Source organism: Bufo bufo, chromosome 9 (genome assembly GCF_905171765.1).
Source record: "Bufo bufo chromosome 9, aBufBuf1.1, whole genome shotgun sequence".
NCBI lineage: Eukaryota > Metazoa > Chordata > Amphibia > Anura > Bufonidae > Bufo > Bufo bufo.
In genome coordinates this window covers 67,933,909-67,956,996 of record NC_053397.1, presented here as the reverse complement: position 1 = coordinate 67,956,996, position 23,088 = coordinate 67,933,909, and the positions used below count along the sequence as shown (strand labels likewise).

Below are 23,088 nucleotides of genomic sequence, written 5' to 3'. Positions count from 1 at the left end.
TAATATGGCCACTACCACCAATACTGTCCTCCAGCTCTTCTCTCCCAGGCCGGTTGCAGAGGCACTATATAGGACACTATAGAGATATACTGTGAAGTATAGAATTGACTAACACTTACTAGGTTCAGAATCTACTGAATCATGTTTGTCTGCTTGTTTATCTATGCACTTCCTCCCACCTTTCCATAAACTTCTATGGGATGATGTAATCTCATTGTTCATTTGGGCTGACAGCAACTCTTAGTCTCATAAGATGGATTTTTCAAAAAATTCAGAGAAAAAGTTTAAAAAGTAGGGGGGGGGGGGAGTCTGATAACTTTTGGCCATGGCATTTTTCTTTGATAAGATATATTACAAAGTTTATATATATATATATATATATATTATACACAGTATATAGTGGGGTTTCGCTCTGGTAGACAGGATTAGCGGACGCAGTATAGAGGCAACAACAACTTCTTTAGATCAAACAGTTCAGTATTTTATTCACACTTTAGGCAAGTGACAAAACAAGATGCACTAACCTGTTTTCACGCAAAACAGGTAGAAAGCCTTCATCCAGATACAAGGCTCCCAGATCCCAACACAGAGACCTCGCTTCTGAGCCCAGATGCCCATTTAAGGACAGCCAGGTGCTGCCAAAACCCGGACTGGCACTTAAAATCCAGTCCGGTATTTGACCTCACCTGGCTGTAAATCAGCCCAGCAGCACATGCTGGGAGGAAAATACCTGTTTTCCCACACAAAACCTCTCACTGTGTCACATACCCCTCCCCCTTTGTTCAACCCTGAGGGGGAGAACACACGGCATATAGTGTACCCAGGACAGGGCATCCACGTTTCCCTGTAACCAACCTGCCCTGTGTTCCAACAAAAACTTAAAGTTTTGTAGGGAGAGAAACCATCGGGTGACCCGGGCATTTCTGTCCTTGGCCTGGCTCATCCACTTGAGAGGGGAGTGGTCAGTCACCAGTTGGAATTTTCTCCACAATAAATAATAGCGGAGAGATTATAGTGCCCATTTGATAGCCAGGCACTCTCTCTCTACTATACTATACCGGGTCTTGGCTGGGGTGAGCTTACTGCTAAGGAAGACAACGGAATGCTCCTCCCTGTTGACTTCCTGAGACAGTACAGCACCAAGGCCTACTTCGGAGGCATCAGTCTGTACTATAAACTCAGTTTCGCCTCTATTTTGTTCACTTGGGGTTTGATGACTCTGCGCCCAATTACATACCCCAGGTACCTAATCTCTTCTAACCCTATCGCACATTTTTTTGGGTTAGCGGTTAGGCCAGCTTTCCGAAGGGAGTCCACTACAGCCTGCACTTTGGGTAGGTGACATTCCCAGTCGGTACTGTAGATGACAATATCGTCCAGGTAAGCTGAAGCGTACCGACGATGTGGATGAAGCGCGATGTCCATTAGTCACTGAAAAGTGGCGGGGGCACCATGCAGACCAAAGGGTAAGACCTTACATTGATACAGCCCCTCAGGCGTGATGAAGGCAGTTTTCTCTTTGGCAGCCTGCCAGTACCCTTTCGTGAGGTCCAAAACAGAAAAATACCGGGCTCTTCCTAACCTCTTGATGAGCTCATCCACCCAGCATGGGATACGCATCGAATTTGGAAACCTCATTAAGTTTTCGAAAGTCGTTACAAAACCGCAACGTCCCATCCGGCTTGGGTTTCAATACTATAGGACTGGCCCACTCACTTTTTGATTCCTCAATGACGTCTAGCTGCAACATTAGCTGCACCTCCTCCGATATGGCTTGTCGCTGAGCCTCGGGCACCCGGTATGGTTTTAATCTGACTTTTGCCTGAGGCTCAGTGACAATGTCATGCTGGATTATGGAAGTGCATCCAGGGAGGTCCGTGAACACATCCATGTTCCGACTAACGAACTCCCTGGCCTCCTGAGTCTGTTTAGAAGAGTGACTGTCAGCAATTTTTACTGTGGCAGCTGCCTCTCTTGCATCAGACAGAGGGGCCGGTACCTCTTCCCCTAGAAAACCCGGCCGTGGACTGTCTTCTGTACAGGTTTTCCTATCTTCCCACGGTTTGAGTAAATTCACATGGTAAACCTGCTCTGGCTTTCGCCGCCCTGGCTAGTGTACCTTGTAGTTTACATCTCCAATTTTCTCGAGTACCTCGTAGGGCCCTGCCACATAGGCAGGAACCTACTGTCAACAGTCGGCCCCAGAACCAAAACCCGATCACCAGGGTTAAAGATCCGGACCCAAGCCTGCCGATTATATACCCGACTGGGCCTGCTGAGCTGCCTCCATATGCTCCCTAACAAGAGGCAACACTGTCTCTCCGATCTTGCATCTGGGTAACATACTCATTGACACTTTTATGTGGAATGGGTTGTTGTTCCCATGCCTTTTTGGCCATGTCCAAGAGACCGCGAGGGTGTCTGCCATATAGCAGTTCGAAGGGCAAGAACACAGTAGAGGCCTGGGGTACCTCTCGCACTGTGAACATGAGATAGGGCAGAAGGAGGACCCAGTCCTTCCCATCTTTAGCCACCACCCTTTTCAACATATTTATTAATGTTTGGTTAAACCTTTCTACCAGACCATCCGTTTGCGGATGGTAAACGGACGTCCGTAGCTGTTTTATGTGCAGCAACTTAGAGTTCCCTCATCACCTTGGACATAAAAGGGGTCCCTTGGTCGGTCAGAACCTCTTCAGGTAGTCCTACTCAGGTAAACATCTCCATTAATTCCTTAGCTATGAATTTGGCTGAGATATGTTGCAGTGGCACCGCCTCTGGGTACCGAGTGGCGTAGTCTAGAATGACTAGGATGTGTTGATGCCCTCTGGCAGACTTCGGTACTGGGCCTATGAGGTCCATAGGTCTCAGGTTCCCAGGGTTCTGGTCTCCCCCCTGAGCCGGGTCACTCTGCTAGGGTTACCCCTGTCTCATTGGCATCAGTCACTCTCATAGCAGGCCAGAGGTCTGGGAAGCCCGGGAAGTCTCTCCCTATTATGAGTTCATAACGTAGATTGGTGGCGACAGCCACCTCATGGGTCCATCTACAGGCCACTGTAGTTAGAGACACCAGCCCGGTGGGGTAGTCTTTTGAGTCTCCGTGGATGCACATCACCCTGACTTTCTGGCCAGTATACTCATGGGACCGCACCTTGGTACCCCTTACTACGGTCACCAGACTCCCTGAGTCCAGCAGAGCCTCCGCCGGAGTGTCTCCCACTTCCACCTGGCACAAATGATCTAGAGACTCTGGGGTACCTGTTGCACACAGCCTCCTGGCATATAGCGACTGACGGTAGCCATAGTTAGTGTCCATGGGCTCAACCCTGGTGGGGACAGTTAGCCCTTACATGGCCAGGCTCCTTACACCGCCAGCAGACTATCGGAGCCAGGTCTGCCGTGGGTACATTCCGGGCGGGTTTTATCAGCTCAAATCTCAGGGCCTAGGGTGGAGATTTCAGGGGTTTGCCGACCCTCCTCCTGACAAAACCCTCCTTTAGATTCCTGGTAGCTTCATAGCGTTCCACGTCAGGCTGTAGCCATTTTTGCAAGAGGTGAAGTAAGTTATAATACTGGGGTCTTGCAGGCTCAGCCGGGTTCAACCTCCACTGATGCACTCGCTGGGCCCAGACCACACATTCACCCCCAGTCTTGCCAGAATCTCACCCTTGACTTTCTGGTAGTCGGCCGCTTGATCGTCCGGCAAGTCGAAATACACCTGCTGGGAATTAGATGCCAGGAAGGGAGCAACGACCTAAGCCCACTGGTCACGGGGTAGCTTTTCCCTGATGGCCACTTTCTCGTACATCGCCAGGTAGGTTTTGATGTCATCTGTGGGGGTCATTTTAGGAATCGCGGCACAGACTGCTTTCCGGGCATCGTGGACGCTCGGGGTTGCTCCTGCTGTCTGCAATGCCATCACGTGTTGTAGCAGCAACTGGTTAGTCTCCTGCTGCTGTTTATTAGCCTCGCATTGCTGCAGGTTTGTCTCTCGCTGCTGCAGATTTGCTTCCATGAGGGCCTTCACAACAGCCTCCATTTTGTTGTGGGGCACTGGTTGTAATACAGCTGATTTAATGTACGACATACAACCGTGCCTGAAAAATCGGCGTTCACGCCCACCTCACTGCTCATACACGCATCCTCCACCATTTGTGGGGTTTCGCTCTGGTAAACAGGATTAGCGGACGCAGTATAGAGGCAACAACAAGTTCTTTGGATCAAACAGTTCAGTGTTTTATTCACACTTTAGGCAAGTGAAAAAACAAGCAGCACGAACCTGTTTTCAGGCCAAACAGGTAGCAAGCCTTCATCCAGACACAAGGCTCCAAGATCCCAACACAAAGACCTCGCTTCTGAGCCCAGCTGCCTATTTAAGGACAGCCAGGTGCTGCCCTCACCTGGCTGTAAATCAGCCCAGCAGCACATGCTGGGAGGAAAATACCTGTTTTCCCAGACAAAGCCTCTCACTGTGTCACAATATATACACCATTGTTTTAAATAAAGCTATGTAAAAGTATATTGACCACTTAAGAAGTTGATGTAACTTCCCCAAATGTCATTAGAATTTATAATACCAATGCTTTGTTCCCCTTACAGCTGTTTTCTGACTATAATGGATACTATTAGTTATTAACATGCATGAATATTTAGCCCCTTCAAAACGCAGCCAGTTTTCACCTTCCTAACACAGCCTAACTTTGCAAATCTGGATGTGTCGCTTTATATTGTAAAAACTTTTGGAATGCTTCTACTTATCCAAATAATTAGGAGATTTATTTTTCATGACACATCATACGGTACTTTATGTTAGTGGTAAATTAATGATATAGTGATATTGCACAAAATACACTGTAGTTATTAACATTCAGCAATTTTGTTGACTTTATGTTAACGTCATTTTTAAAATGTCAATTTATTTGTTTAGAATGTCAGAAGACATGTATTTTGAAGCAATTTTTAAAATTTTCAAAAACATTTCCTAAACCGATAAAAAAAAAAAGACTAATTCAGTTCTGAAGTTAATTTGAGGGGCTTAAATAATAGAAATTATCAATAAAAAAACACCCATTTTAGAAACTACACCCCTAAAATTATTCAAAACTGTTATAAGAAATGTTGTTAACCTTTTAGGTGTGCCACAGGAATTAAAACAAAATGATATAATTATTTAAATAATTTCATTGCTTTCCATTCCAATCTTTTTTTGTTACCTCAAATACAGCAAGGGTTAACAGCAAAACAAACCTCAATATTGATTACACTGATTCTGCTGTTTACATTGGGCACATTGCAGGATCAAGAAGAGAAAGTGCACCATGTGCATATGAGGCCTAGTTTGGTGATTTATACAGCACTGGCTGACAACTGCAGAAGCTCTGAGGTTAGGCCTATTTCACACAAGCGTGTCCGGATAAGTTCCGGATGCGTTGCGGCAAACCCGCGCGAGTAGGTACCCAATTGCAGTCAGTTTAGACTGCGATTGCGTTCCGTTGTTCAGTTTTTATCGCGCGGGTGCAATGCGTTTTGCACGCGCGTGATAAAAAACTGAATGTGGTACCCAGACCCGAACTTCTTTATTGAAGTTCAGGTTTGGGTTCAAGGTTGTGTAGATTGTATTATTTCCCCTTATAACATGGTTATAAGGGAAAATAATAGCATTCTGAATACAGAATGCATAGTACAATAGGGCTGGAGGGGTTAAAAAATAAATAAATAATTTAACTCACCTTAATCCACTTGTTCGCGCAGCCGGCATCTCTTCTGTCTTCTTCTTTGAGGAATAGGACCTTTGATGACGTCACTGCGCTCATCACATGGTCCATCACATGATCTTTTTTTACCACGGTGATGGATCATGTTACGGACCATGTGATGAGCTTAGTGACGTCACCACAGGTCCTTTTCCTGTGCACAGCAAAGATGAAGACAGAAGAGAAGCCGAGCTGCGCGAGCAAGTGGATTAAGGTAAGTAAAAATTTTTTTTATTTTTTCTTAACCCCTCCAGCCCTATTGTACTATGCATTCTCTATTAGGAATGCTATTATTTTCCCTTATAACCATGTTATAAGGGAAAATAATAATGATCGGGTCCCCATCCCTTGCTTGCGGATGCTTGCGATTTTCACGCAGCCCCATTCACTTCTATGGGGCCTGCGTTGCGTGAAAAACGCACAATATAGAACATGCTGCGATTTTCACGCAACACACAAGTGATGCGTGAAAATCACCGCTAATGTGCACAGCCCCATAGAAATGAATGGGTCCGGATTCAGTGCGGATGCAATGCGTTCACCTCACGCATTTTACCCGCGCGGAAATCTCGCCCGTGTGAAAGAGGCCTAAATAAAAAAAGAATTCCCCCAGAAGTGACCCTATTTAAGAAACCACACCACTCACAGAATTTACAAGGGGTGTATTGAGCATTTTGACCCCAAAGGTGTTTTGCAAAAATTATGCAGCAGATGGGGCTGTGAAAATTTTAATTTTTCAACACACATGCCATTTCAGTGCCCAATATATTGTGCTCATCATGTGCCAGTGCAAAAAGTAAGTCCTCTTCTTATTATGCTGTGTTTGCTGATTTTAGAAACACCCTATGTGCGGCCGTATTTATTTGCCTGAACATATTAGAGGGTTCAAGAATAAAAAAGCACCACACAAGTTTTGAGGCCCAGTGTTGTGATTTACACCAGTTGTACTGACAACTGTAGTGTCACGGCCTTTGGTTTCCGCTGTGACACTGTTGCCACACTTGTAGTTGCCTGCGACAACGTGTTGCTGTGAGAGCATGCGGTGGCAGTGTCTCGGCCTTCTGGGTGAGTGGGTTATGTTCAGGGTGTTTGTATGTCTAGCTTGGTGTTACATGCCTGGTGGTGTTTGGTGTCATGTTTACTAGACATTCCCCTGTCTCATGTTATTGCAGCTATGATGTCCTGGGTTCCTGTGTGGTTTGTTGTGTGTGCTGTGTCCTTTAATGTTGGTGTGGAAACCAGCACTTTTGCACGGGTTCCAGTCAGTGTGTCTGTGGCAGGTAAGTGTGTTATTGTTTTCGCTTACCTGCCATCTCCTTAAGCTGTATGTGTTTCCCTTTCCCTGCTTCTAGGCCTTTAGAGACTCCTGTTCCTCCGTGTTATGGATGAACAGGTCGTCTCTCCCCTGCTCCTAAGTGAGGGATTTCCAGGGCGACTCAGGATATTAGGAATCCAGGGTATGAGCCCTCCCACCATTTAGGTCCGCTCATACGGTTAGGAGTTAGGAAGATTAGAGATGCAATAGGAGGTGACCTGCTCCCTGATCCCGGCGTCCTGGCCTAGTTGCTACCATTATCCTTCAGACATTGTATGGTGGGGGTTTCCCCCACTCCCCGCCGTGGCAGTATGACCACAAGGGTGGCCCTCACTGGAAAGATGGTAAAGCCAGGAGCAGTGAACCACCAGCACACACCAAGCCTGGAGGAACACTCAGCTACAGGCTTCCAGCAGAGACTAAATAGCCCAAGCAGCCACACCCACAAGCACATAAACCCAGTGTTCACAAAACACTAGGAAGGGAGTTAACCCTTCCAACACCAGACAGAGGAAGGAAGCCACTTAAAGGGGAAGTGCACACACACACACGAAAAACTTAAGCCACACATTACCACCGGCAACAGCATGCGTGGCAACCATGTCACGGCAATCACCCAAAAGGCCGAGACACTGCCACCGCATGCTCTCATAGCAACACATTGCCGCGGGCAACCGCAAGTGTGGCAACAGTGTCACATCGCAAACCAAAGGCCGTGACATATAGATGTTCTAGAGTGAAATGATAAATAAAATCCACAGGAAGTTTTCGCCATTTTGGAAACTCTACCTCTTAAGGTATTTATTAAGGGGAGGAGTGGGCAGGAAAACAAGCAAAATAAAAATTGCAAATTTTGCACTGATATGGCATTTCAATATGTTGTGCCCAGCAGGTGCCACCTGAGACTCACACCATATCCCTTAGGGGGGTTATACTGTGTACAGAAATTCCATGATTGTAGATGTAAGCTGCTGTATGGGCATACAGCAGGGCTTAGAAGGGAAGTGCAATAAAAGGATTTGAAACCGCGCTGCTTAAGATCCAGTCGAACGCTGCACAGGTGAAAGAATCAGGGTATTAGCCTCCGTCTTCCTCTCTCAAGGGGTTCAATCCTCCTCTGACACCTCCTCTGTAGGATTAAATGACCGGCATATAGTGAAGTACCCTCTTAGTTGTTATTAAAAAAGGTTTTATTCTACTCACAAACAATGGTAGATAACAGGCATGTCACAATAAAATCAATTCAAACTCCAGCCCGACCCGGGTTTTGCTCTCTGGCTTCCTCAGGGGCGACAACTGCGCATGTCCACAGCTGGGCCCTTTAAATAGCCCAATCTCCCATTCTCAAGCTGTGGGAGCCATAGCTCAATCAGAGTGTATTAAAAGACATAAGTGAAATACAATACATTTAGCGTATCAATACTGTGACAAAATCATCTCACCATAATACAAAATCAAGCGTACAAAAATATATTCAAATATATCCAAAAGTCAGTTAGACCTTTTCAATAGTGCCGTATGTTTTTCCCTATCGTGTCGCCGCAGCCTTGTAATATATATAACCTCATCGATATATTTAATTATCCCTATTCCCTGGACCGTATTTATATACTGGGTATATCTTCCTTTTCACCAACTTTTATTCCACATTTCTCAAGAGCTTCTTGACCAAAACTATTCATACTAATCTTATACCTTTCCTCCCGTACTCACCTAAGCTCCTCTCCGCCCACTACTAGTCACGTTGTTCCAAACAAAATCAACCCCACCCCTTCCCATTCATCAAGTTCTTATCACATGACCCGGCTGCCCAATCAGCAGTCCCTCCTCATGACGCTTCTTGGAAGGTCCTCAACACAAGGTAAAGACTTTTACTGGTTACTTCTCCCTGGATAAGATTTCTTACTTCATACTTCACACTAGACACGGCTTCAGGTCGAACTCACCACCACACCACATCGGAACCAGCAGCACAAGTAACTGTCCGTGTTCTGGGACACAGGACTGACATTTCTGTTTTTTATTGTACTTAGAAGGGAAGTGGCACCATTTGGCTTTAGGAGCATGTGTTTTGCTTGAATGGTTTGACTATGTCACATTTGCAGAGACCCTAAGGTACCTATACAGTGGAAACCTCCAATATTTGAACCCATTTTGGAAACTATGCCCCTCAAGATATTTATTAAAGGATGGAGTGAGTATTTTTACACAACAGATATTTTGCAGAAATTAATGAGCAGAGGACCAAGCAAATTAATGTAGCATTTCAGTGCCAAGCTGAACTCACACTACACCCCTTAAATTGTTAGGTGGGTTTTACTGGCTACAAAAATGTCATAAATGTGGATGCAAACTTCTGTCTGAGACACTGCAGGGTTCAGAAGGGAAAGACAACCTTTTGGATTTTGCAGCGCAGATTTTGATGTAGCTTATGAACAGCCTCTGGGGTACTGATATAGCTATTTCCTGAGAACCATGTGTTTTTGTTTTTTCATTAAAGGTCCTGTCCAGCCAAAATCTGATCAGCGGAGGTCCAACACCTGGCACCCCCGATCAGCTGTTCATAATGCAGCACCTCATCTTGGAAGTGCAGTGTAATTCAAGTAGTCGCTTTATTCACTTGAATGGAGCAAGTGCTTGCAAATGCACTATGCCGCGACTCCTTAGGAGACGGCGGGCAGTGTAAAGACCAGGAAGCAGCACTCGCATGGAGCACCGCCTCCTTGTTAAACAGCTCATCGGCGGGGTTGCTGGGTGTCAAACACCCCCAATCAGATATTGATGACCTATCCTGAGGTCATTAATGTATATGGCCAGACAACCCCTTTAACTGAGCTATGTGAAGGCTTATTCTTTGAGATATGAAAAGAAATCACAGAAAAAAGGGGAAATTGCAGAAAAAAAGATAATAGTGCACTAACAAAATAGATGCAAGCATTATATATGGACTAAGCCCTCACTCTGATGTAATAAAATCTGAGACTCTTAGCCAACATATTTTGATCAAAACACATCTGTGCCCGCCTACCCAGTGCCAAGGTGGTCTCAGGTCAGGCAGAAGATATGAGAAGAAAAGGCAGCAATTCCACCATTGCTTTCTGGATTTTGTTTTTATGACATTCACTGTAAGGGAAAAAGACATGTGAACTGCATTTTGCTGGTCAGTAGGATTACAGAGATACCAGTTTTTTATAATTTTGTTAGGTTTTAACACTTTTACATAAGAAAAGCATTTTTGAAAAAAAAAATCCTGTTTTTGTGATGATTTGACATTTTCAGCAACATTTTGGGGGTACATACGACTTTTTGATCGCTTGATATTATGCTTTTTGGGAGGCAAGGTGAAAAAAAAAATGGCTGTTCTGACATCTGTATTTATTTATTCTTTTATGGCATTCACCTGATGCGGTCGATCATTTTATAGAGCAGGCAGTTACAGGTGCATCAAACTCAAATATGTATTTTTTTTTAAAAAATTCTTTCAATAGTAAATGGTTTGAGGGATTAAAAGGCTTATTTTTCACTTGAAACCTTGTTCTAACATCAACTCCTGATGGTCAGTAACAGCCAGGCCCAAGCGCTAATCAAGCTAGACAGTTCCTGCACCCAACAAATCAGTGCGCAGTACATATACGGCATGATGTGGGAACACTTTGTCCACTGCGCCATAAATGTACAGCGCATGTTGGGAAGGGATTGGAACTAAAACATTTTTAGTAGGTTAATAGCACTTTGAATTACACGGTAAATGAAAGACAATGAAATGGCTTTGTCCACATTTTTATTATGACTTTGATGTCCATTGATGGTTATAATTAGTTTTAAAAAGAAAAAAGAAATCTGAATGGCTCTACGCTTCTCTATTTGTTTTTAGAAGAGATTAAATTCTTTGGTGATTTAAATTAGGTTCAGTAGTACCACATGGAAGTGTTGCCACTAGTGCTGAGCGAATCGAAGTATCCCAAGTGGACTGCGATCTGAATTTCAGGAAAAAAAAATTGATTTGCCGCGAAGTGGAATTTCCCCGTGCTTCGTGGTAACAAATCTTTCCCTGGAATGGCGGTAAAAAAAAAAAACATACATCCATTTGTGCGTGAAGAACCCGCTGCGGCCATCTTGATTGAAGATACCGCACAAAATCTGGCGCTTGGTGACGTATGATGTCTTTGCAATCAAATGGATAAGGTGAGTTTTTTTTAAACTAATTAACCGCTAAAAGCCCTCATTTTTTAATCTCAGATGCTGCGATCAGCGATGAATGCGTCATCTGAGGGGTTCAATGTTATTGCGTCCGCTACATATAAAGAAATACGCTTCGTGACAAAATAATTCGTTAACAAAGCAAATTTCTTTGTGAAATTTGACGAAGCTGCCGAATTGAATTTTCCATAACTTTGTTCATCTCTAGTTGCCACCATAATTACTACAATTAAATGCTATAAAGTGTAAACAAGTGCTTGAAAAATTAGAACAGTCTCAAATATTACTGTATTTGTATTACTGATGAAAACAGAAATATTAGCAGTCTTAGAATAGGCATTGTAAGCATAACTGGAAGTCAAACCCTTACATGAGCACTGGAATGAGTGAATGAATGTGGATCATCCTGTCAGAGTTACATGCTCTATAAACATATATTTAGGCCTCATGCACATGACCATATTTATATTGCGGATCTGCAGTTTGCAGATGCTCAAAATACGGATACCGGTCTTACGCATGCTGCATTTTCCTATTGCGGAACATCTGCATTTTTTATGGACCCAGAAATGAACGGGTCCGTATGTGATCTACAGAAAATGCAGACCACATGTTGACCCAAACAACAGCCTTAGGCTACATGCACACGAACGTTGTTTGTTTCCGAGTCTATTCCGTTTTTTTTTTTTTGCGGATAGGATGCAGACCCATTCATTTCAATGGGTCCGCAAAAAATACGGACAGCACACCGTGTGCTGTCCGCATCAGTATGTCCATTCCGTAGCCCCGCAAAAAAAATAGAACATGTCCTATTCTTGTCAGTTTTAGGCATTGTTACAATGGATCCGCAAAAAAAAAAACGGATATGGCATACGGATGTCATCCTTTTTTTTTTGCAGATCCGCAATTTGCTGACCGCAAAACACATACGGTCATGTGCATGCAGCATTAGGTCAAGGGTCCATTCACAAGTCCGTAGAATGGGTCCGCATCCGTTCCGCAAATTGCGGAACGGGTGGGGACCCATTCATTCTCTATGAGGCAGGAATGGATGCGGACAGCACACAGTGTGCTGTCCGCATCCGCATTTCCGGAGCGCGCCCCCGATCTTCCGGTCCGGGGCTCTGGAAGAAAATAGAACATGTCCTATTCTTGTCCGCAATTGCGGACAACAATAGGCAGTTCTATGGGGGTGCCGGCCGGGTGTATTGCGGATCTGCAATTTGCGGATTGGCAATACACTACGGACGTGTGAATGGACCCTAAGGGTTTTTTACCCTTCCTAATGTGCAGATGCACAAGGCTATTCTCTTTCTCAACATTATTCTTCATTTATAATTTTGGGTGTTTATTTATATTTAGATATTAGATATTTAAACTATATCTATTGAGTGACATGCCTATGTGATCAGCTAATATTTCTCTGAACACAATAAAAACATTTGATTATTTGTATCTTGAAGATAGGTCATCAATATTTAATTCTTGGTAAACCCTTCAAAGCTTGCCCATGTCAGTGTGTCACGGCGCCATCCTTGAGTACTATACTGTGTAATGGCTATAGGACACCACCATAGATTTCTGACCACCATGCAAATAATTACAATAAGACTATAGAAAAAGCAATAAAATATTTGCTCAGCATAGTAACAGCTCTTACCGTAAAGGACAAACCTTCTTTCCTCTAGATGCAGAGGATGTCCCTTGGTCCCATCACAGCATAGGGACTCATGCACATGACCATTTTTTGCCCTCCTCTAGATCACTTTTTGCAGGATAACATGCTGAACTGGATAGACAAATGTCTTTTTTCAGCTTCATAAACTATGTTACTATGTGTCAATATTGCAGTCTGCAAACTACGGATCCATAAAATACAGATATGTTCCATGTGTAATCCTCATTTTTCTCACTCTCATTACTAGAAATGACCATTCTTATCTGCAGTACGGACAAGAACGGGGTATGTTCTATAATTTGTGGAATGGACATACCTATGTGGACCCATAGAAATGAATGAGCCCATGGGCAAGCCACAAAAAATGTGACGCAAACATGGATGCAAAATACAGTTGTGTGCATGAGCGCACATGATGCCTAAATCGGGAAGTGATTATCCACCTTATGACACCACAAGAGGCAGTTTGGGGACTTACTGCAGATCTCTCTAATTGCTCATATATAATCTCAATATCCAACTGTGCGATAGAATGTTACATCATTATGTCCTGTAATTTACCCCTCAGGTTGTATGTTGTACAAGTCGTGGTCAAATTGGTTATTCATGAACCTCCTTGTCATCCATCGAGACATGGCTGCTGGCATTATATTGTTCATCCAGTTGGAGTAACGACATATAAATCCCAAATCAAAAGGAAGTCCTCCTTTTCCAAGCCGTTTAATAACCCATACCCCTTGTCTAGAACTGAGATATACCTGTAAACAAAAAATAATCAACAAGGTCAAATAAAATGTGAGCGCTTGGAAATCAGACTTTTGTTTCTTACAAACAAATCTGTATCCTTTACTGTAACTGCCAGCATTGCTATTTTGTTATTTTTATGCAGGGCCACCATCAGAGTAGTTCTGATTGTACTGCAGTCAGGGCAGGGCCCCATTCTGCTGGGGGCTCAGTTACTTTGGGTATCTGACATCCGCAGCCTCATTAATATTAACTTCAGTGCAGTGAATATTAATAAAGCAGTGTCTCTTAGTCCACATGGTTGGGGGAGGGGCCCTCTCCCAGCACATAGACTTTTATTAAAGAAACAAAAGGAAACAAATTTACAAGCCTCTGTGAGGATTTGAACTTCAGTGTCAGAGCTACATAGTTGAGCTCCAGATCCTGATAGAAGAACTGCTTTAATACTGCTTCTGAAGAGCAGAGAGGCTCCTGTGTGTCTGTAAGTCTGATCACCCCCTCCTTATCAGCTTTCTGAGCTCCCTAGAAAACAAATATAGTGGAAAGTAATGGAAGTTAGGTCACTGTGGTAAAGTACTGGCAGATTCCATAGAAGAGGGACACCCACTGCTTGTGAGAGAAATGCATCTAGCTATGCAGCTGAAACGGGATAATATGGCTGGGGAAGACATTAAGGAAGTCTGACCGCGGCATGTGCGATGTCCGTGCAAGGAGGAAGCAGCCATCGGGTCCCCACGCTGCTGTGACGGGGACCCAATGGCAGGGACGGCAGCTCGATGCCTTCCTTAGGCCTCTTTCACACGAGTGTGTCCGGATTAGGTCCGGATGCGTCCCGGTGCATTGCGGCAAACCCACGCGAGTAGGTACGCAATTGCAGTCAGTTTTGACTGCGATTGCGTTCCGATGTTCAGTTTTTATCGCGCGGGTGCAATGTGTTTTGCACGTGCGTGATAAAAAACCGACTGTGGTACCCAGACCTGAACTTCTTCACAGAAGTTTAGGTTTGGGTTAGTTGTAGTGTAGATTGTATTATTTCCCCTTATAACATGGTTATAAGGGAAAATAATAGCATTCTGAATACAGAATGCATAGTAAAATAGGGCTGGTGATGGATCATGTGATGGACCATGTGATGAACGCAGTGACGTCATCAAAGGTCCTATTCCTCACAGAAGAAGACAGAAGAGATGTCGGCTGCGCGAACAAGTGGATTAAGGTGAGTTAAATTATTATTATTATTATTTTAACCCCTCCAGCCCTATTTTACTATGCATTCTGTATTCAGAATGCTATTATTTTCCCTTATAACCATGTTATAAGGGGAAATAATAATGATCGGGTCCCCATCCCGATCGTCACCTAGCAACCGCACTTGCACTGCGGATGCTTGCGATTTTCACGCAACCCCATTCATTTCTATGGGGCCTGCATTACGTGAAAAACGCACAAAGAGGAGCAGGCTGCGATTTTCACGCAACGAACAAGTGATGTGTGAAAATCACCGCTCATGTGCACAGCCCCATAGAAATGAATGGGTCCGGATTCAGTGCGGGTGCAATGCGTTCACTTCACTCATTGCACCCGCGCGGAAATCTCGCCCGTTTGAAAGGGGCCTTAGGCATCGTGGCTGCCTTCTGGGAGAGCCTGTGAGATCCAGCCCCCTGGATCTCACAGGCAAGCAGGCTGTAAGTGTATTAGAAGTATTGTGATGTGCATGAGAAGTATTGTGATGCATTGTAAAGGGGATCAGACCCCCAAAAGTTGAAGTCCCAAAGTGGGATAAAAAAATAAAGTGAAAAAGAAAGTGTTTTTTCCCCAAAATAAAGTAAAAAAAAATGTAAAAAATAGGAAAAGTAGATATATTAGGTATCGCCGCATCCATATCGACTGGCTTTATAAAAATATCACATGACCTAACCCCTCAGGTGAACACCGTAAAAAAATAAAAATAAAAACTGTGCTAAAAAAAAACATTTTTTGTCACCATACATCACTAAAAGTGCAACACCAAGCGATCAAAAAGGCACATGCCTCCCAAAATAGTACCAATCTAACTATCACCTCATCCTGCAAAAAATTAGCCCCTACCTAAGACAATCACCCAAAAAATAAATAAAACTATGTCTCTCAGACTATGGAGACACTAAAACTTGATTTTTTTTGGTTTCAAAAATGCTTTTATTGTGTTAAATTAAAAAAAAAAAAAAAAAAGTAGACATATTAGGTTTTGCCGCATTCGTAACAACCTTCTCTATAAAAATAGCAATTCCCTAACCCCTCGAGTGAACACCGTAAATAAAAGAATAAAAACGGTGTAAAAAAAGCAATTTTTTGTCACCTTACATCACAAAAAGTGTAATAGTAAGCAATCAAAAAGTCATACGTACCCCAAAATAGTACCAATCAAACCGTCATCTCTTCCTGCATAAAATGGTACTCTATCTAAGACAATCACCCAAAAAAAATATATATGGCTCTCAGACTATGAAGACACTAAAACATGATTTTTTTTTTGCTTCAAAAATGATATCATTGTGTAAAATTACATAAATAAAAAAAGTATACATAGTAGGTATTTCCACATCCGTAACCACCTACTCTATAAAAATATCACATGACCTAGCCCCTCAGATGAACACCGTAAAAAAAAAAAAAAAAAGGTGTCCAAAAAGCCATTTTTTGTCACCTTACATCATCTCTATTTTCCATTAATTCTTGTGGAACACCTAAAGAGTTAACAAAGTTTGTAAAATCAGTTTTGAATACCTTGATGGGTGTAGTTTCTAAAATGGGTTGACTTTTTTGGATTTTCTTCTCTAGGGGTGCATCAGGGGGTCTTCCAATGTGACATGGCAGCTTAAAATTATCACAGTGAAATCTGCTTTCCAAAAACCATATGGCGTTCCTTTCCTTCTGCGCAATGCCGTGTGCCCGTACAGCAGTTTACGACCACATATGGGGTGTTTCTGTAAACTACAGAATCAGGGCAATAAATATTGAGTTTTGTTTGGCTGTTAAACATTGCTTTGTTAGTGGATAAAAATTGATTAAAATGGAAAACCAAAAAAGTGAAATTCTGAAATTTTATCTCCATTTTCCATTAATTCTTGTGGAACACCTAAAGGGTTAACAAAGTTTGTATAATTAGTTTTGAATACCTCGAGAGGTGTAGTTTCTAAAATGGGGTCATTTTTGGGTAGTTTCTATTATCTAATCCTCACAAAGTTACTTCAGACCTGAACTGGTCCTCAAAAAGTGGGTTTTGTAAATTTTCTGAAAAATTTCAAGATTTACTTCTAAACTTCTAAGCCTTCTAACGTCAAAAAATAGAATGGCATTCACAAAATGATTAAAATGGGAAATGTAAAGTAATAACTATTTTTGGAGTTATTACTATCTATTATAAAAGTAGAGAAATTGAAATTTGGAAAATTTTTGCACATTTTTTGTAAATTTGATATTTTTTAATACATAAAAATGAAATTTTTGACTCAATTTTACCACTGTCATGAAGTACAATATGTGATGAGAAAACAATCTCAGAATGGCCTTGATAAGTAAAATCGTTTAAAAATTATTACCACATAAAGTGACACATCTCAGATTTGCTAAAAATGGCCTGGGCAGAAAGGTGAAAAATGGCTTGGTCCTGAAAGGGTTAAGGGTTAAGTTAATCACCCTGATGCGCTGCCTAACCAAGCAGAACAGATGGAATTAAACTTCCATGGGTACTGCTCTCTGTAGCGGAGGCAACCGTCTTCTGCTCCTCCTCCTCCTCCGCCTCCTCCTCATCTTCATCGACCAATTTGCGCTGAGAAGATGAACTGAGGGTGGTCTGGCTATCACCCTGTGTAATGTCTTCCCTCATTTCCACCTCTTCCACATGCAAAGTGTCGTCCTTAATTGTGAGCAGCGAGCATTTGAGAAAACACAGAAGTGTGATGGTTACGCTGATAATAGCGTTATCGCCGCTCACCATCTGTGTTGATTCCTCAAAGTTTCATAAAACCTCACTGAGGTCAGACATCCATGCTCACTCCTCGCTTGTGAATAGCAGAAGCTTACTGGAAAGGCGACGACCATGTTGCAGCTGGTATTCCACAACTGCCCTCTGCTGCTCACAAAGCTTGGCCAATATGTGGAATGTACAGTTCCAGCGCCGGTGAGCTGGCAATTTCCAGCGCTGCTGCAGCGTTGACAGACTTGTGGAAATGTGCACACATGCGGCGCACCTTCACCAGTAGCTCAGGCAAATTGGGGTACGTTTTGATAAACCGCTGAACCACTAAGTTTAGGACGTGGGCTAGGCATGGGATGTGTATGAGCTTGCTGAGCTCCAAAGTCGCCACCAGGTTACGGCCATTATCAGACACAAGTGGACCTTCCCAGTAACTGCATTGGTCAGGGCACGTGTGATGTTATGGGACACATGTTGGTGTAAGGCGGGCACGGTACACCTTGAAAAATAGTGGCAGTTGGGGACTGCGTAACGCGGGACTGCCGCTGACATCAGGCTGAGGAAGGTCGACAAGCCTAAATGGCAACATTTCCAGGGCCAGTAATTTGAAAAGCTTCACATTTAGTGCTATGGCCTGTGGGTGGGTGGATGGGTATTTGCGCTTGCGTTCAAAGGCCTAGTGTAAGGACATTTGGACGCTGCACTGGGACACGGAAGTGGATGTGGTCGCTGATGGTGCTTGCGAAGGATCCACGTGCAGGGCAGGAGGCATCCGGGCCTGCACCTGTGACAGGGGATTGGCCAGCACGTAACACCGGGGAGGAGGCAGTGGTGTGACCGGCAGACACAGATTGTGGACCCAGGCTTTCATCCCACTTATTACGGTGCTTGGATGCCATGTGGCGAATCATGCTAGTGGTGGTGAGGTTGCTATTGTTCACGCCCCGGCAAATTTTTGTACGGCAAAGTTTGCAAACTACTATTTTTTTTGTCGTCCGCACTTTCCTCAAAAAAGCGCCAGACTGCGGAACATCTACCCCTTGTCAAGGGAGATTTGTGCAAGGGGATGCTCCATGGAACAGTTGCGGGCCTGTTTGGTGTGGCTCGCCTTCTCCCTTTTTCCACCCCACTGCCTCTTCCAGCCTGTTACGGTGCTGCAGATCCCTCCTCCTCTGTACTGCTGTCCTCCCTCGGCTTTGCACCTTCCAGGTTGGGTCAGTGACTTCATCATCCACCACCTCTTCTTCCACTTCCTCACCCTGCTCATCTTCCTGACTTGTTGACCTAACCACAACCTGTGTCTCATCCTCTTCATCAACCTCTTGAGACAGTAATTGTCGTTGACTTATTGGCAACTGTGTCTCATCATCATCCACCTCATTAAACAGTAATTTCCATTCCCCACGTCATCTTCTTGTGACTGTGGATGCTCAAGAGTTTGGGAATCAGGGCACAAGATCTGTCCCTCTTCAAGCGTGCTTGGCGAGTGGGCCAAATCAAGGAATGGCGCTGTAAAGAGGTCCTCGGAATATCCGAGTGTGGGATCACTTGTTTGCCCAGACTCTCCATGGTGGGAGGAAGGAGGATCAGGGTGAGTATTGTGTTGAGCAGACTCTTGGCTACCGAGACTGGACTTGGTGGAAGACAGGGTGGTGCTTAACCGACTGAAGCATTATCTGCTGCAATCCAACCGACAACCTGGTTGCACTGGTCTGACTTCAAGAGTGGTATCCTGCGCCGCCCTGCAAACTGGGACATTAAGCTAGGTATAGTGGATGATTGTTTTTCTTGTGCTCTGGCAGCAGGCACAGTTTCAACGCGACCTGTGCCACGGCCTCTGCGTGCACCATCAGCAGCACAGCCACTTCCCTGTCCGTTACTGCTCGCATTCTTCCTTTTTCAGTGCACACGTTACACTGGAGATGTGGCACTGGTAATGTCACAGTCAGAAGCGGACACCATCTATTGAAAAAGTACACTGTATGCAGGGCCGGACTGGGGATAAAAACCAGCCCTGGAAAAAGTTGCATACCAGCCCCACAACATTGTGTCATTATTTACTTGTTTATTAAAGGGGAAAGCATTAATTTTAAAATACGTGTGTAAACACAAATATAAACTTTGCCCCCACAATAGCTCTTTTGTAGAACCCCCATTGTTCATATTATCACACTAGACCAGCTTTTCCCCAACCAGGATGCCTCCAGCTGTTGCAAAACTACAACTCTCAGCATGCCCAGACCCCCAAATGCTCTGGTCTGCTTTCTCCTTGCTGATCTGTGGCCGATACTGAAGTGAGTATTCTCGTGCTTGCTGCTGATTCGGGCGGGGGTTCCTCTGGTCGGCGTCCCACGTGTGTAGCGCTGGATGCGCACCAGTATTGCGCTGGCTTCTGACGTTCTGGGTCGAGGGAGTGGTCTGGAGAGATCTGTCGTTGCTGGAAGCGCTTCCAAGACAGCAGTGAATCTTTGTCTGTGTGCAGATTTCTTTAATCAGACGCGTTTCGAAGTCTTCAACTGACTTCTTCCTCAGTGGTAATCTGCCCAGATCTCCCAGGGTTTTTATAGTCACTCCCGACACCATCCAAGATCCGGAGTGGATTTTGTTCAGAGTGTGTCTTTTTTTAAAAAAACATAAAGAGCATTATAGTAGAGTGAGCTATATAGTGTTGGTCTCAGAATGGGCTTGTGATATCATTTTAATTCCGAGTGCGTTAATGTTGCTTTTTTTTTTGGTGCATTTTTTTGGGATTCATATTATGTTTGAAGGACATATGTGTAACGGTCGCGTACACACACACACAGGGGGGAGGGAAGTGACCACTGCGCTCCACCCTTACCCCTGGCCCTGCCTACTTGCCTTGCGAGTCCTAATGACAGGGGACAACTGGACGGCAATCCCTAGCTTGGAATAAGTGCAGGGATGACAGACAGACAAACAGAACGTGAACGGACCGAGTCAATACCAGGAAAGCTACAAAGTACAAATGGAGCAAGCAGAGAATTGTCAGGAGAAGCCGGGGTCATAAATACCAGGAGAGTCGTGAAGTACCAAAGGAGTCAGCAGAGGATCGTCAGGAGGAGGCCGGGGTCAGAATACCAGGAGAGCAGCAAAGTACACAAGGAGCAAGCAGAGGATCGTCAGGAATTCAGCAGGAGGTAAGTACGCCAGGAAAGACCAAATCACAGGTGGAACCTAAATTAACAGGCAACCTGTGGCCAGCAGGCTGCCTGTATTTATAGTGGGGAGTGAGGGTCATGTGACGTGGCCAGCGTCACATGACCGACAGACCAACCAGTCGAGCACCGAGTGATCAGCTCGGCGCTCAAGGCAGAGTTAGGAGCAGGGGGCCTCCCAGCTAGCAAAGCCACCCTGGGAACGTAATGGCTTTGCTAGCTGGGAGGCCTGGGAACGTAATTAATGCTTTCTCTTTGTGGTTGGCAATTGGTGATTGACATTTTTCTAGATCAAGGTTGCGGTAATTCTATCATAGCTGCTGGTGCTCAACCACATGTGTGGGAGGGGGTGTGGTTGAATTGTTATGTTGATTGGAGACTTACTTCTCTGGGCAGTCGGGCTGGGGTATTAAATTCCCCTGTATTGTATATATGTGATGATAACAAACTATACGTTTGTATTGGGGGCATATCAGCTGTCTTTCTATTTATGGACAGGTGAGCATTTAGTTGGGGGTATATTCAATTGGATAATGATAGTCCAATTGGATCATAAAGATTCATCCTAGCAGGTGATTATGGGTGGGGGCCTAAGTTCGAGGGGGAGTAGAGGTGCTGGTAAACAGCCGGACCTCTATCCGCCATCAACCAGGGACACCCATCCCAGAGGGTCTAAAGAAAGCCAAAGAGTTCAAAAATCTGAGTTGAGGCCTCCTGGTAGGAGTGTGTTAAATTCAAAGATGTATTTAGACTCTGAGCGAGACATTTGTCTAATGTAGTTGCCCCCTCTCCAGTATTCTGTCACTTTTTCTATTGCCATGAATATTTCAAAAGACTTAAGCCCTTGGGGTCTTGGTTATGGTGCATCTTGAAATGTTTGGAAAGTGAGTGGTTCATGAAACCTGTTTTGATATTGTTAATGTGTTCTGATATTCTCTTCTTTAATGTTCTTTTTGTTCTTCCTATATATTGTTTTCCACATGGATATTGTATTAGATATATCACACCTGTGCTGCTGCAGGTCAGAAAGTCCTTGATTTTATGTGAGTATGAACTAGTTGTACAGTATATTGGATGTTCTCTGTTTTCTTTTGGAAGGTAGTGGTTTTTTTTTAATTCAAATTTTTATTCAGATCTGGCATCAGGTAAAGTTTTACAGAAAGTAAGAAAATACATACAATGAATGATAAGGTACAAAAAATATGACAAGTACATTCAAAAGATGTAGGATTAAAACCAAGCATTGTATTTCAGGGGAATTTTTTGCCTAGATCTCATTTTTATTTTTATATTCCCAACCCCCCCCCCCCCCCCCCCCCCCAAGAAAAGCTAGTCAAGATCCAGAGCACTCTACACTGCGTGCAGAATTATTAGGCAAATGAGTATTTTGACCACATCATCCTCTTTATGCATGTTGTCTTACTCCAAGCTGTATAGGCTCGAAAGCCTACTACCAATTAAGCATATTAGGTGATGTGCATCTCTGTAATGAGAAGGGGTGTGGTCTAATGACATCAACACCCTATATTAGGTGTGCATAATTATTAGGCAACTTCCTTTCCTTTGGCAAAATGGGTCAAAAGAAGGACTTGACAGGCTCAGAAAAGTCAAAAATAGTGAGATATCTTGCAGAGGGATGCAGCACTCTTAAAATTGCAAAGCTTCTGAAGCGTGATCATCGAACAATCAAGCGTTTCATTCAAAATAGTCAACAGGGTCGCAAGAAGCGTGTGGAAAAACCAAGGCGCAAAATAACTGCCCATGAACTGAGAAAAGTCAAGCGTGCAGCTGCCAAGATGCCATTTGCCACCAGTTTGGCCATATTTCAGAGCTGCAACATCACTGGAGTGCCCAAAAGCACAAGGTGTGCAATACTCAGAGACATGGCCAAGGTAAGAAAGGCTGAAAGACGACCACCACTGAACAAGACACACAAGCTGAAACGTCAAGACTGGGCCAAGAAATATCTCAAGACTGATTTTTCTAAGGTTTTATGGACTGATGAAATGAGAGTGAGTCTTGATGGGCCAGATGGATGGGCCCGTGGCTGGATTGGTAAAGGGCAGAGAGCTCCAGTCCGACTCAGACGCCAGCAAGGTGGAGGTGGAGTACTGGTTTGGGCTGGTATCATCAAAGATGAGCTTGTGGGGCATTTTCGGGTTGAGGATGGAGTCAAGCTCAACTCCCAGTCCTACTGCCAGTTTCTGGAAGACACCTTCTTCAAGCAGTGGTACAGGAAGAAGTCTGCATCCTTCAAGAAAAAC

The 23,088-nt window shown here is 44.1% G+C and overlaps 1 protein-coding gene across 1 annotated transcript in view; it reads right to left on the bottom strand.

The window, feature by feature from the left end:
* The window catches only part of LOC120978779 (dimethylaniline monooxygenase [N-oxide-forming] 2-like), a 171,643-nt gene that overhangs the window by 42,052 nt on the left and 106,503 nt on the right, over positions 1-23,088 (bottom strand). The window contains exon 6 of the mRNA XM_040407123.1: positions 13,508-13,704. Within this exon, the coding sequence (XP_040263057.1) occupies positions 13,508-13,704 (197 nt within the window). The remainder of the gene's footprint in view (positions 1-13,507; positions 13,705-23,088) is intronic.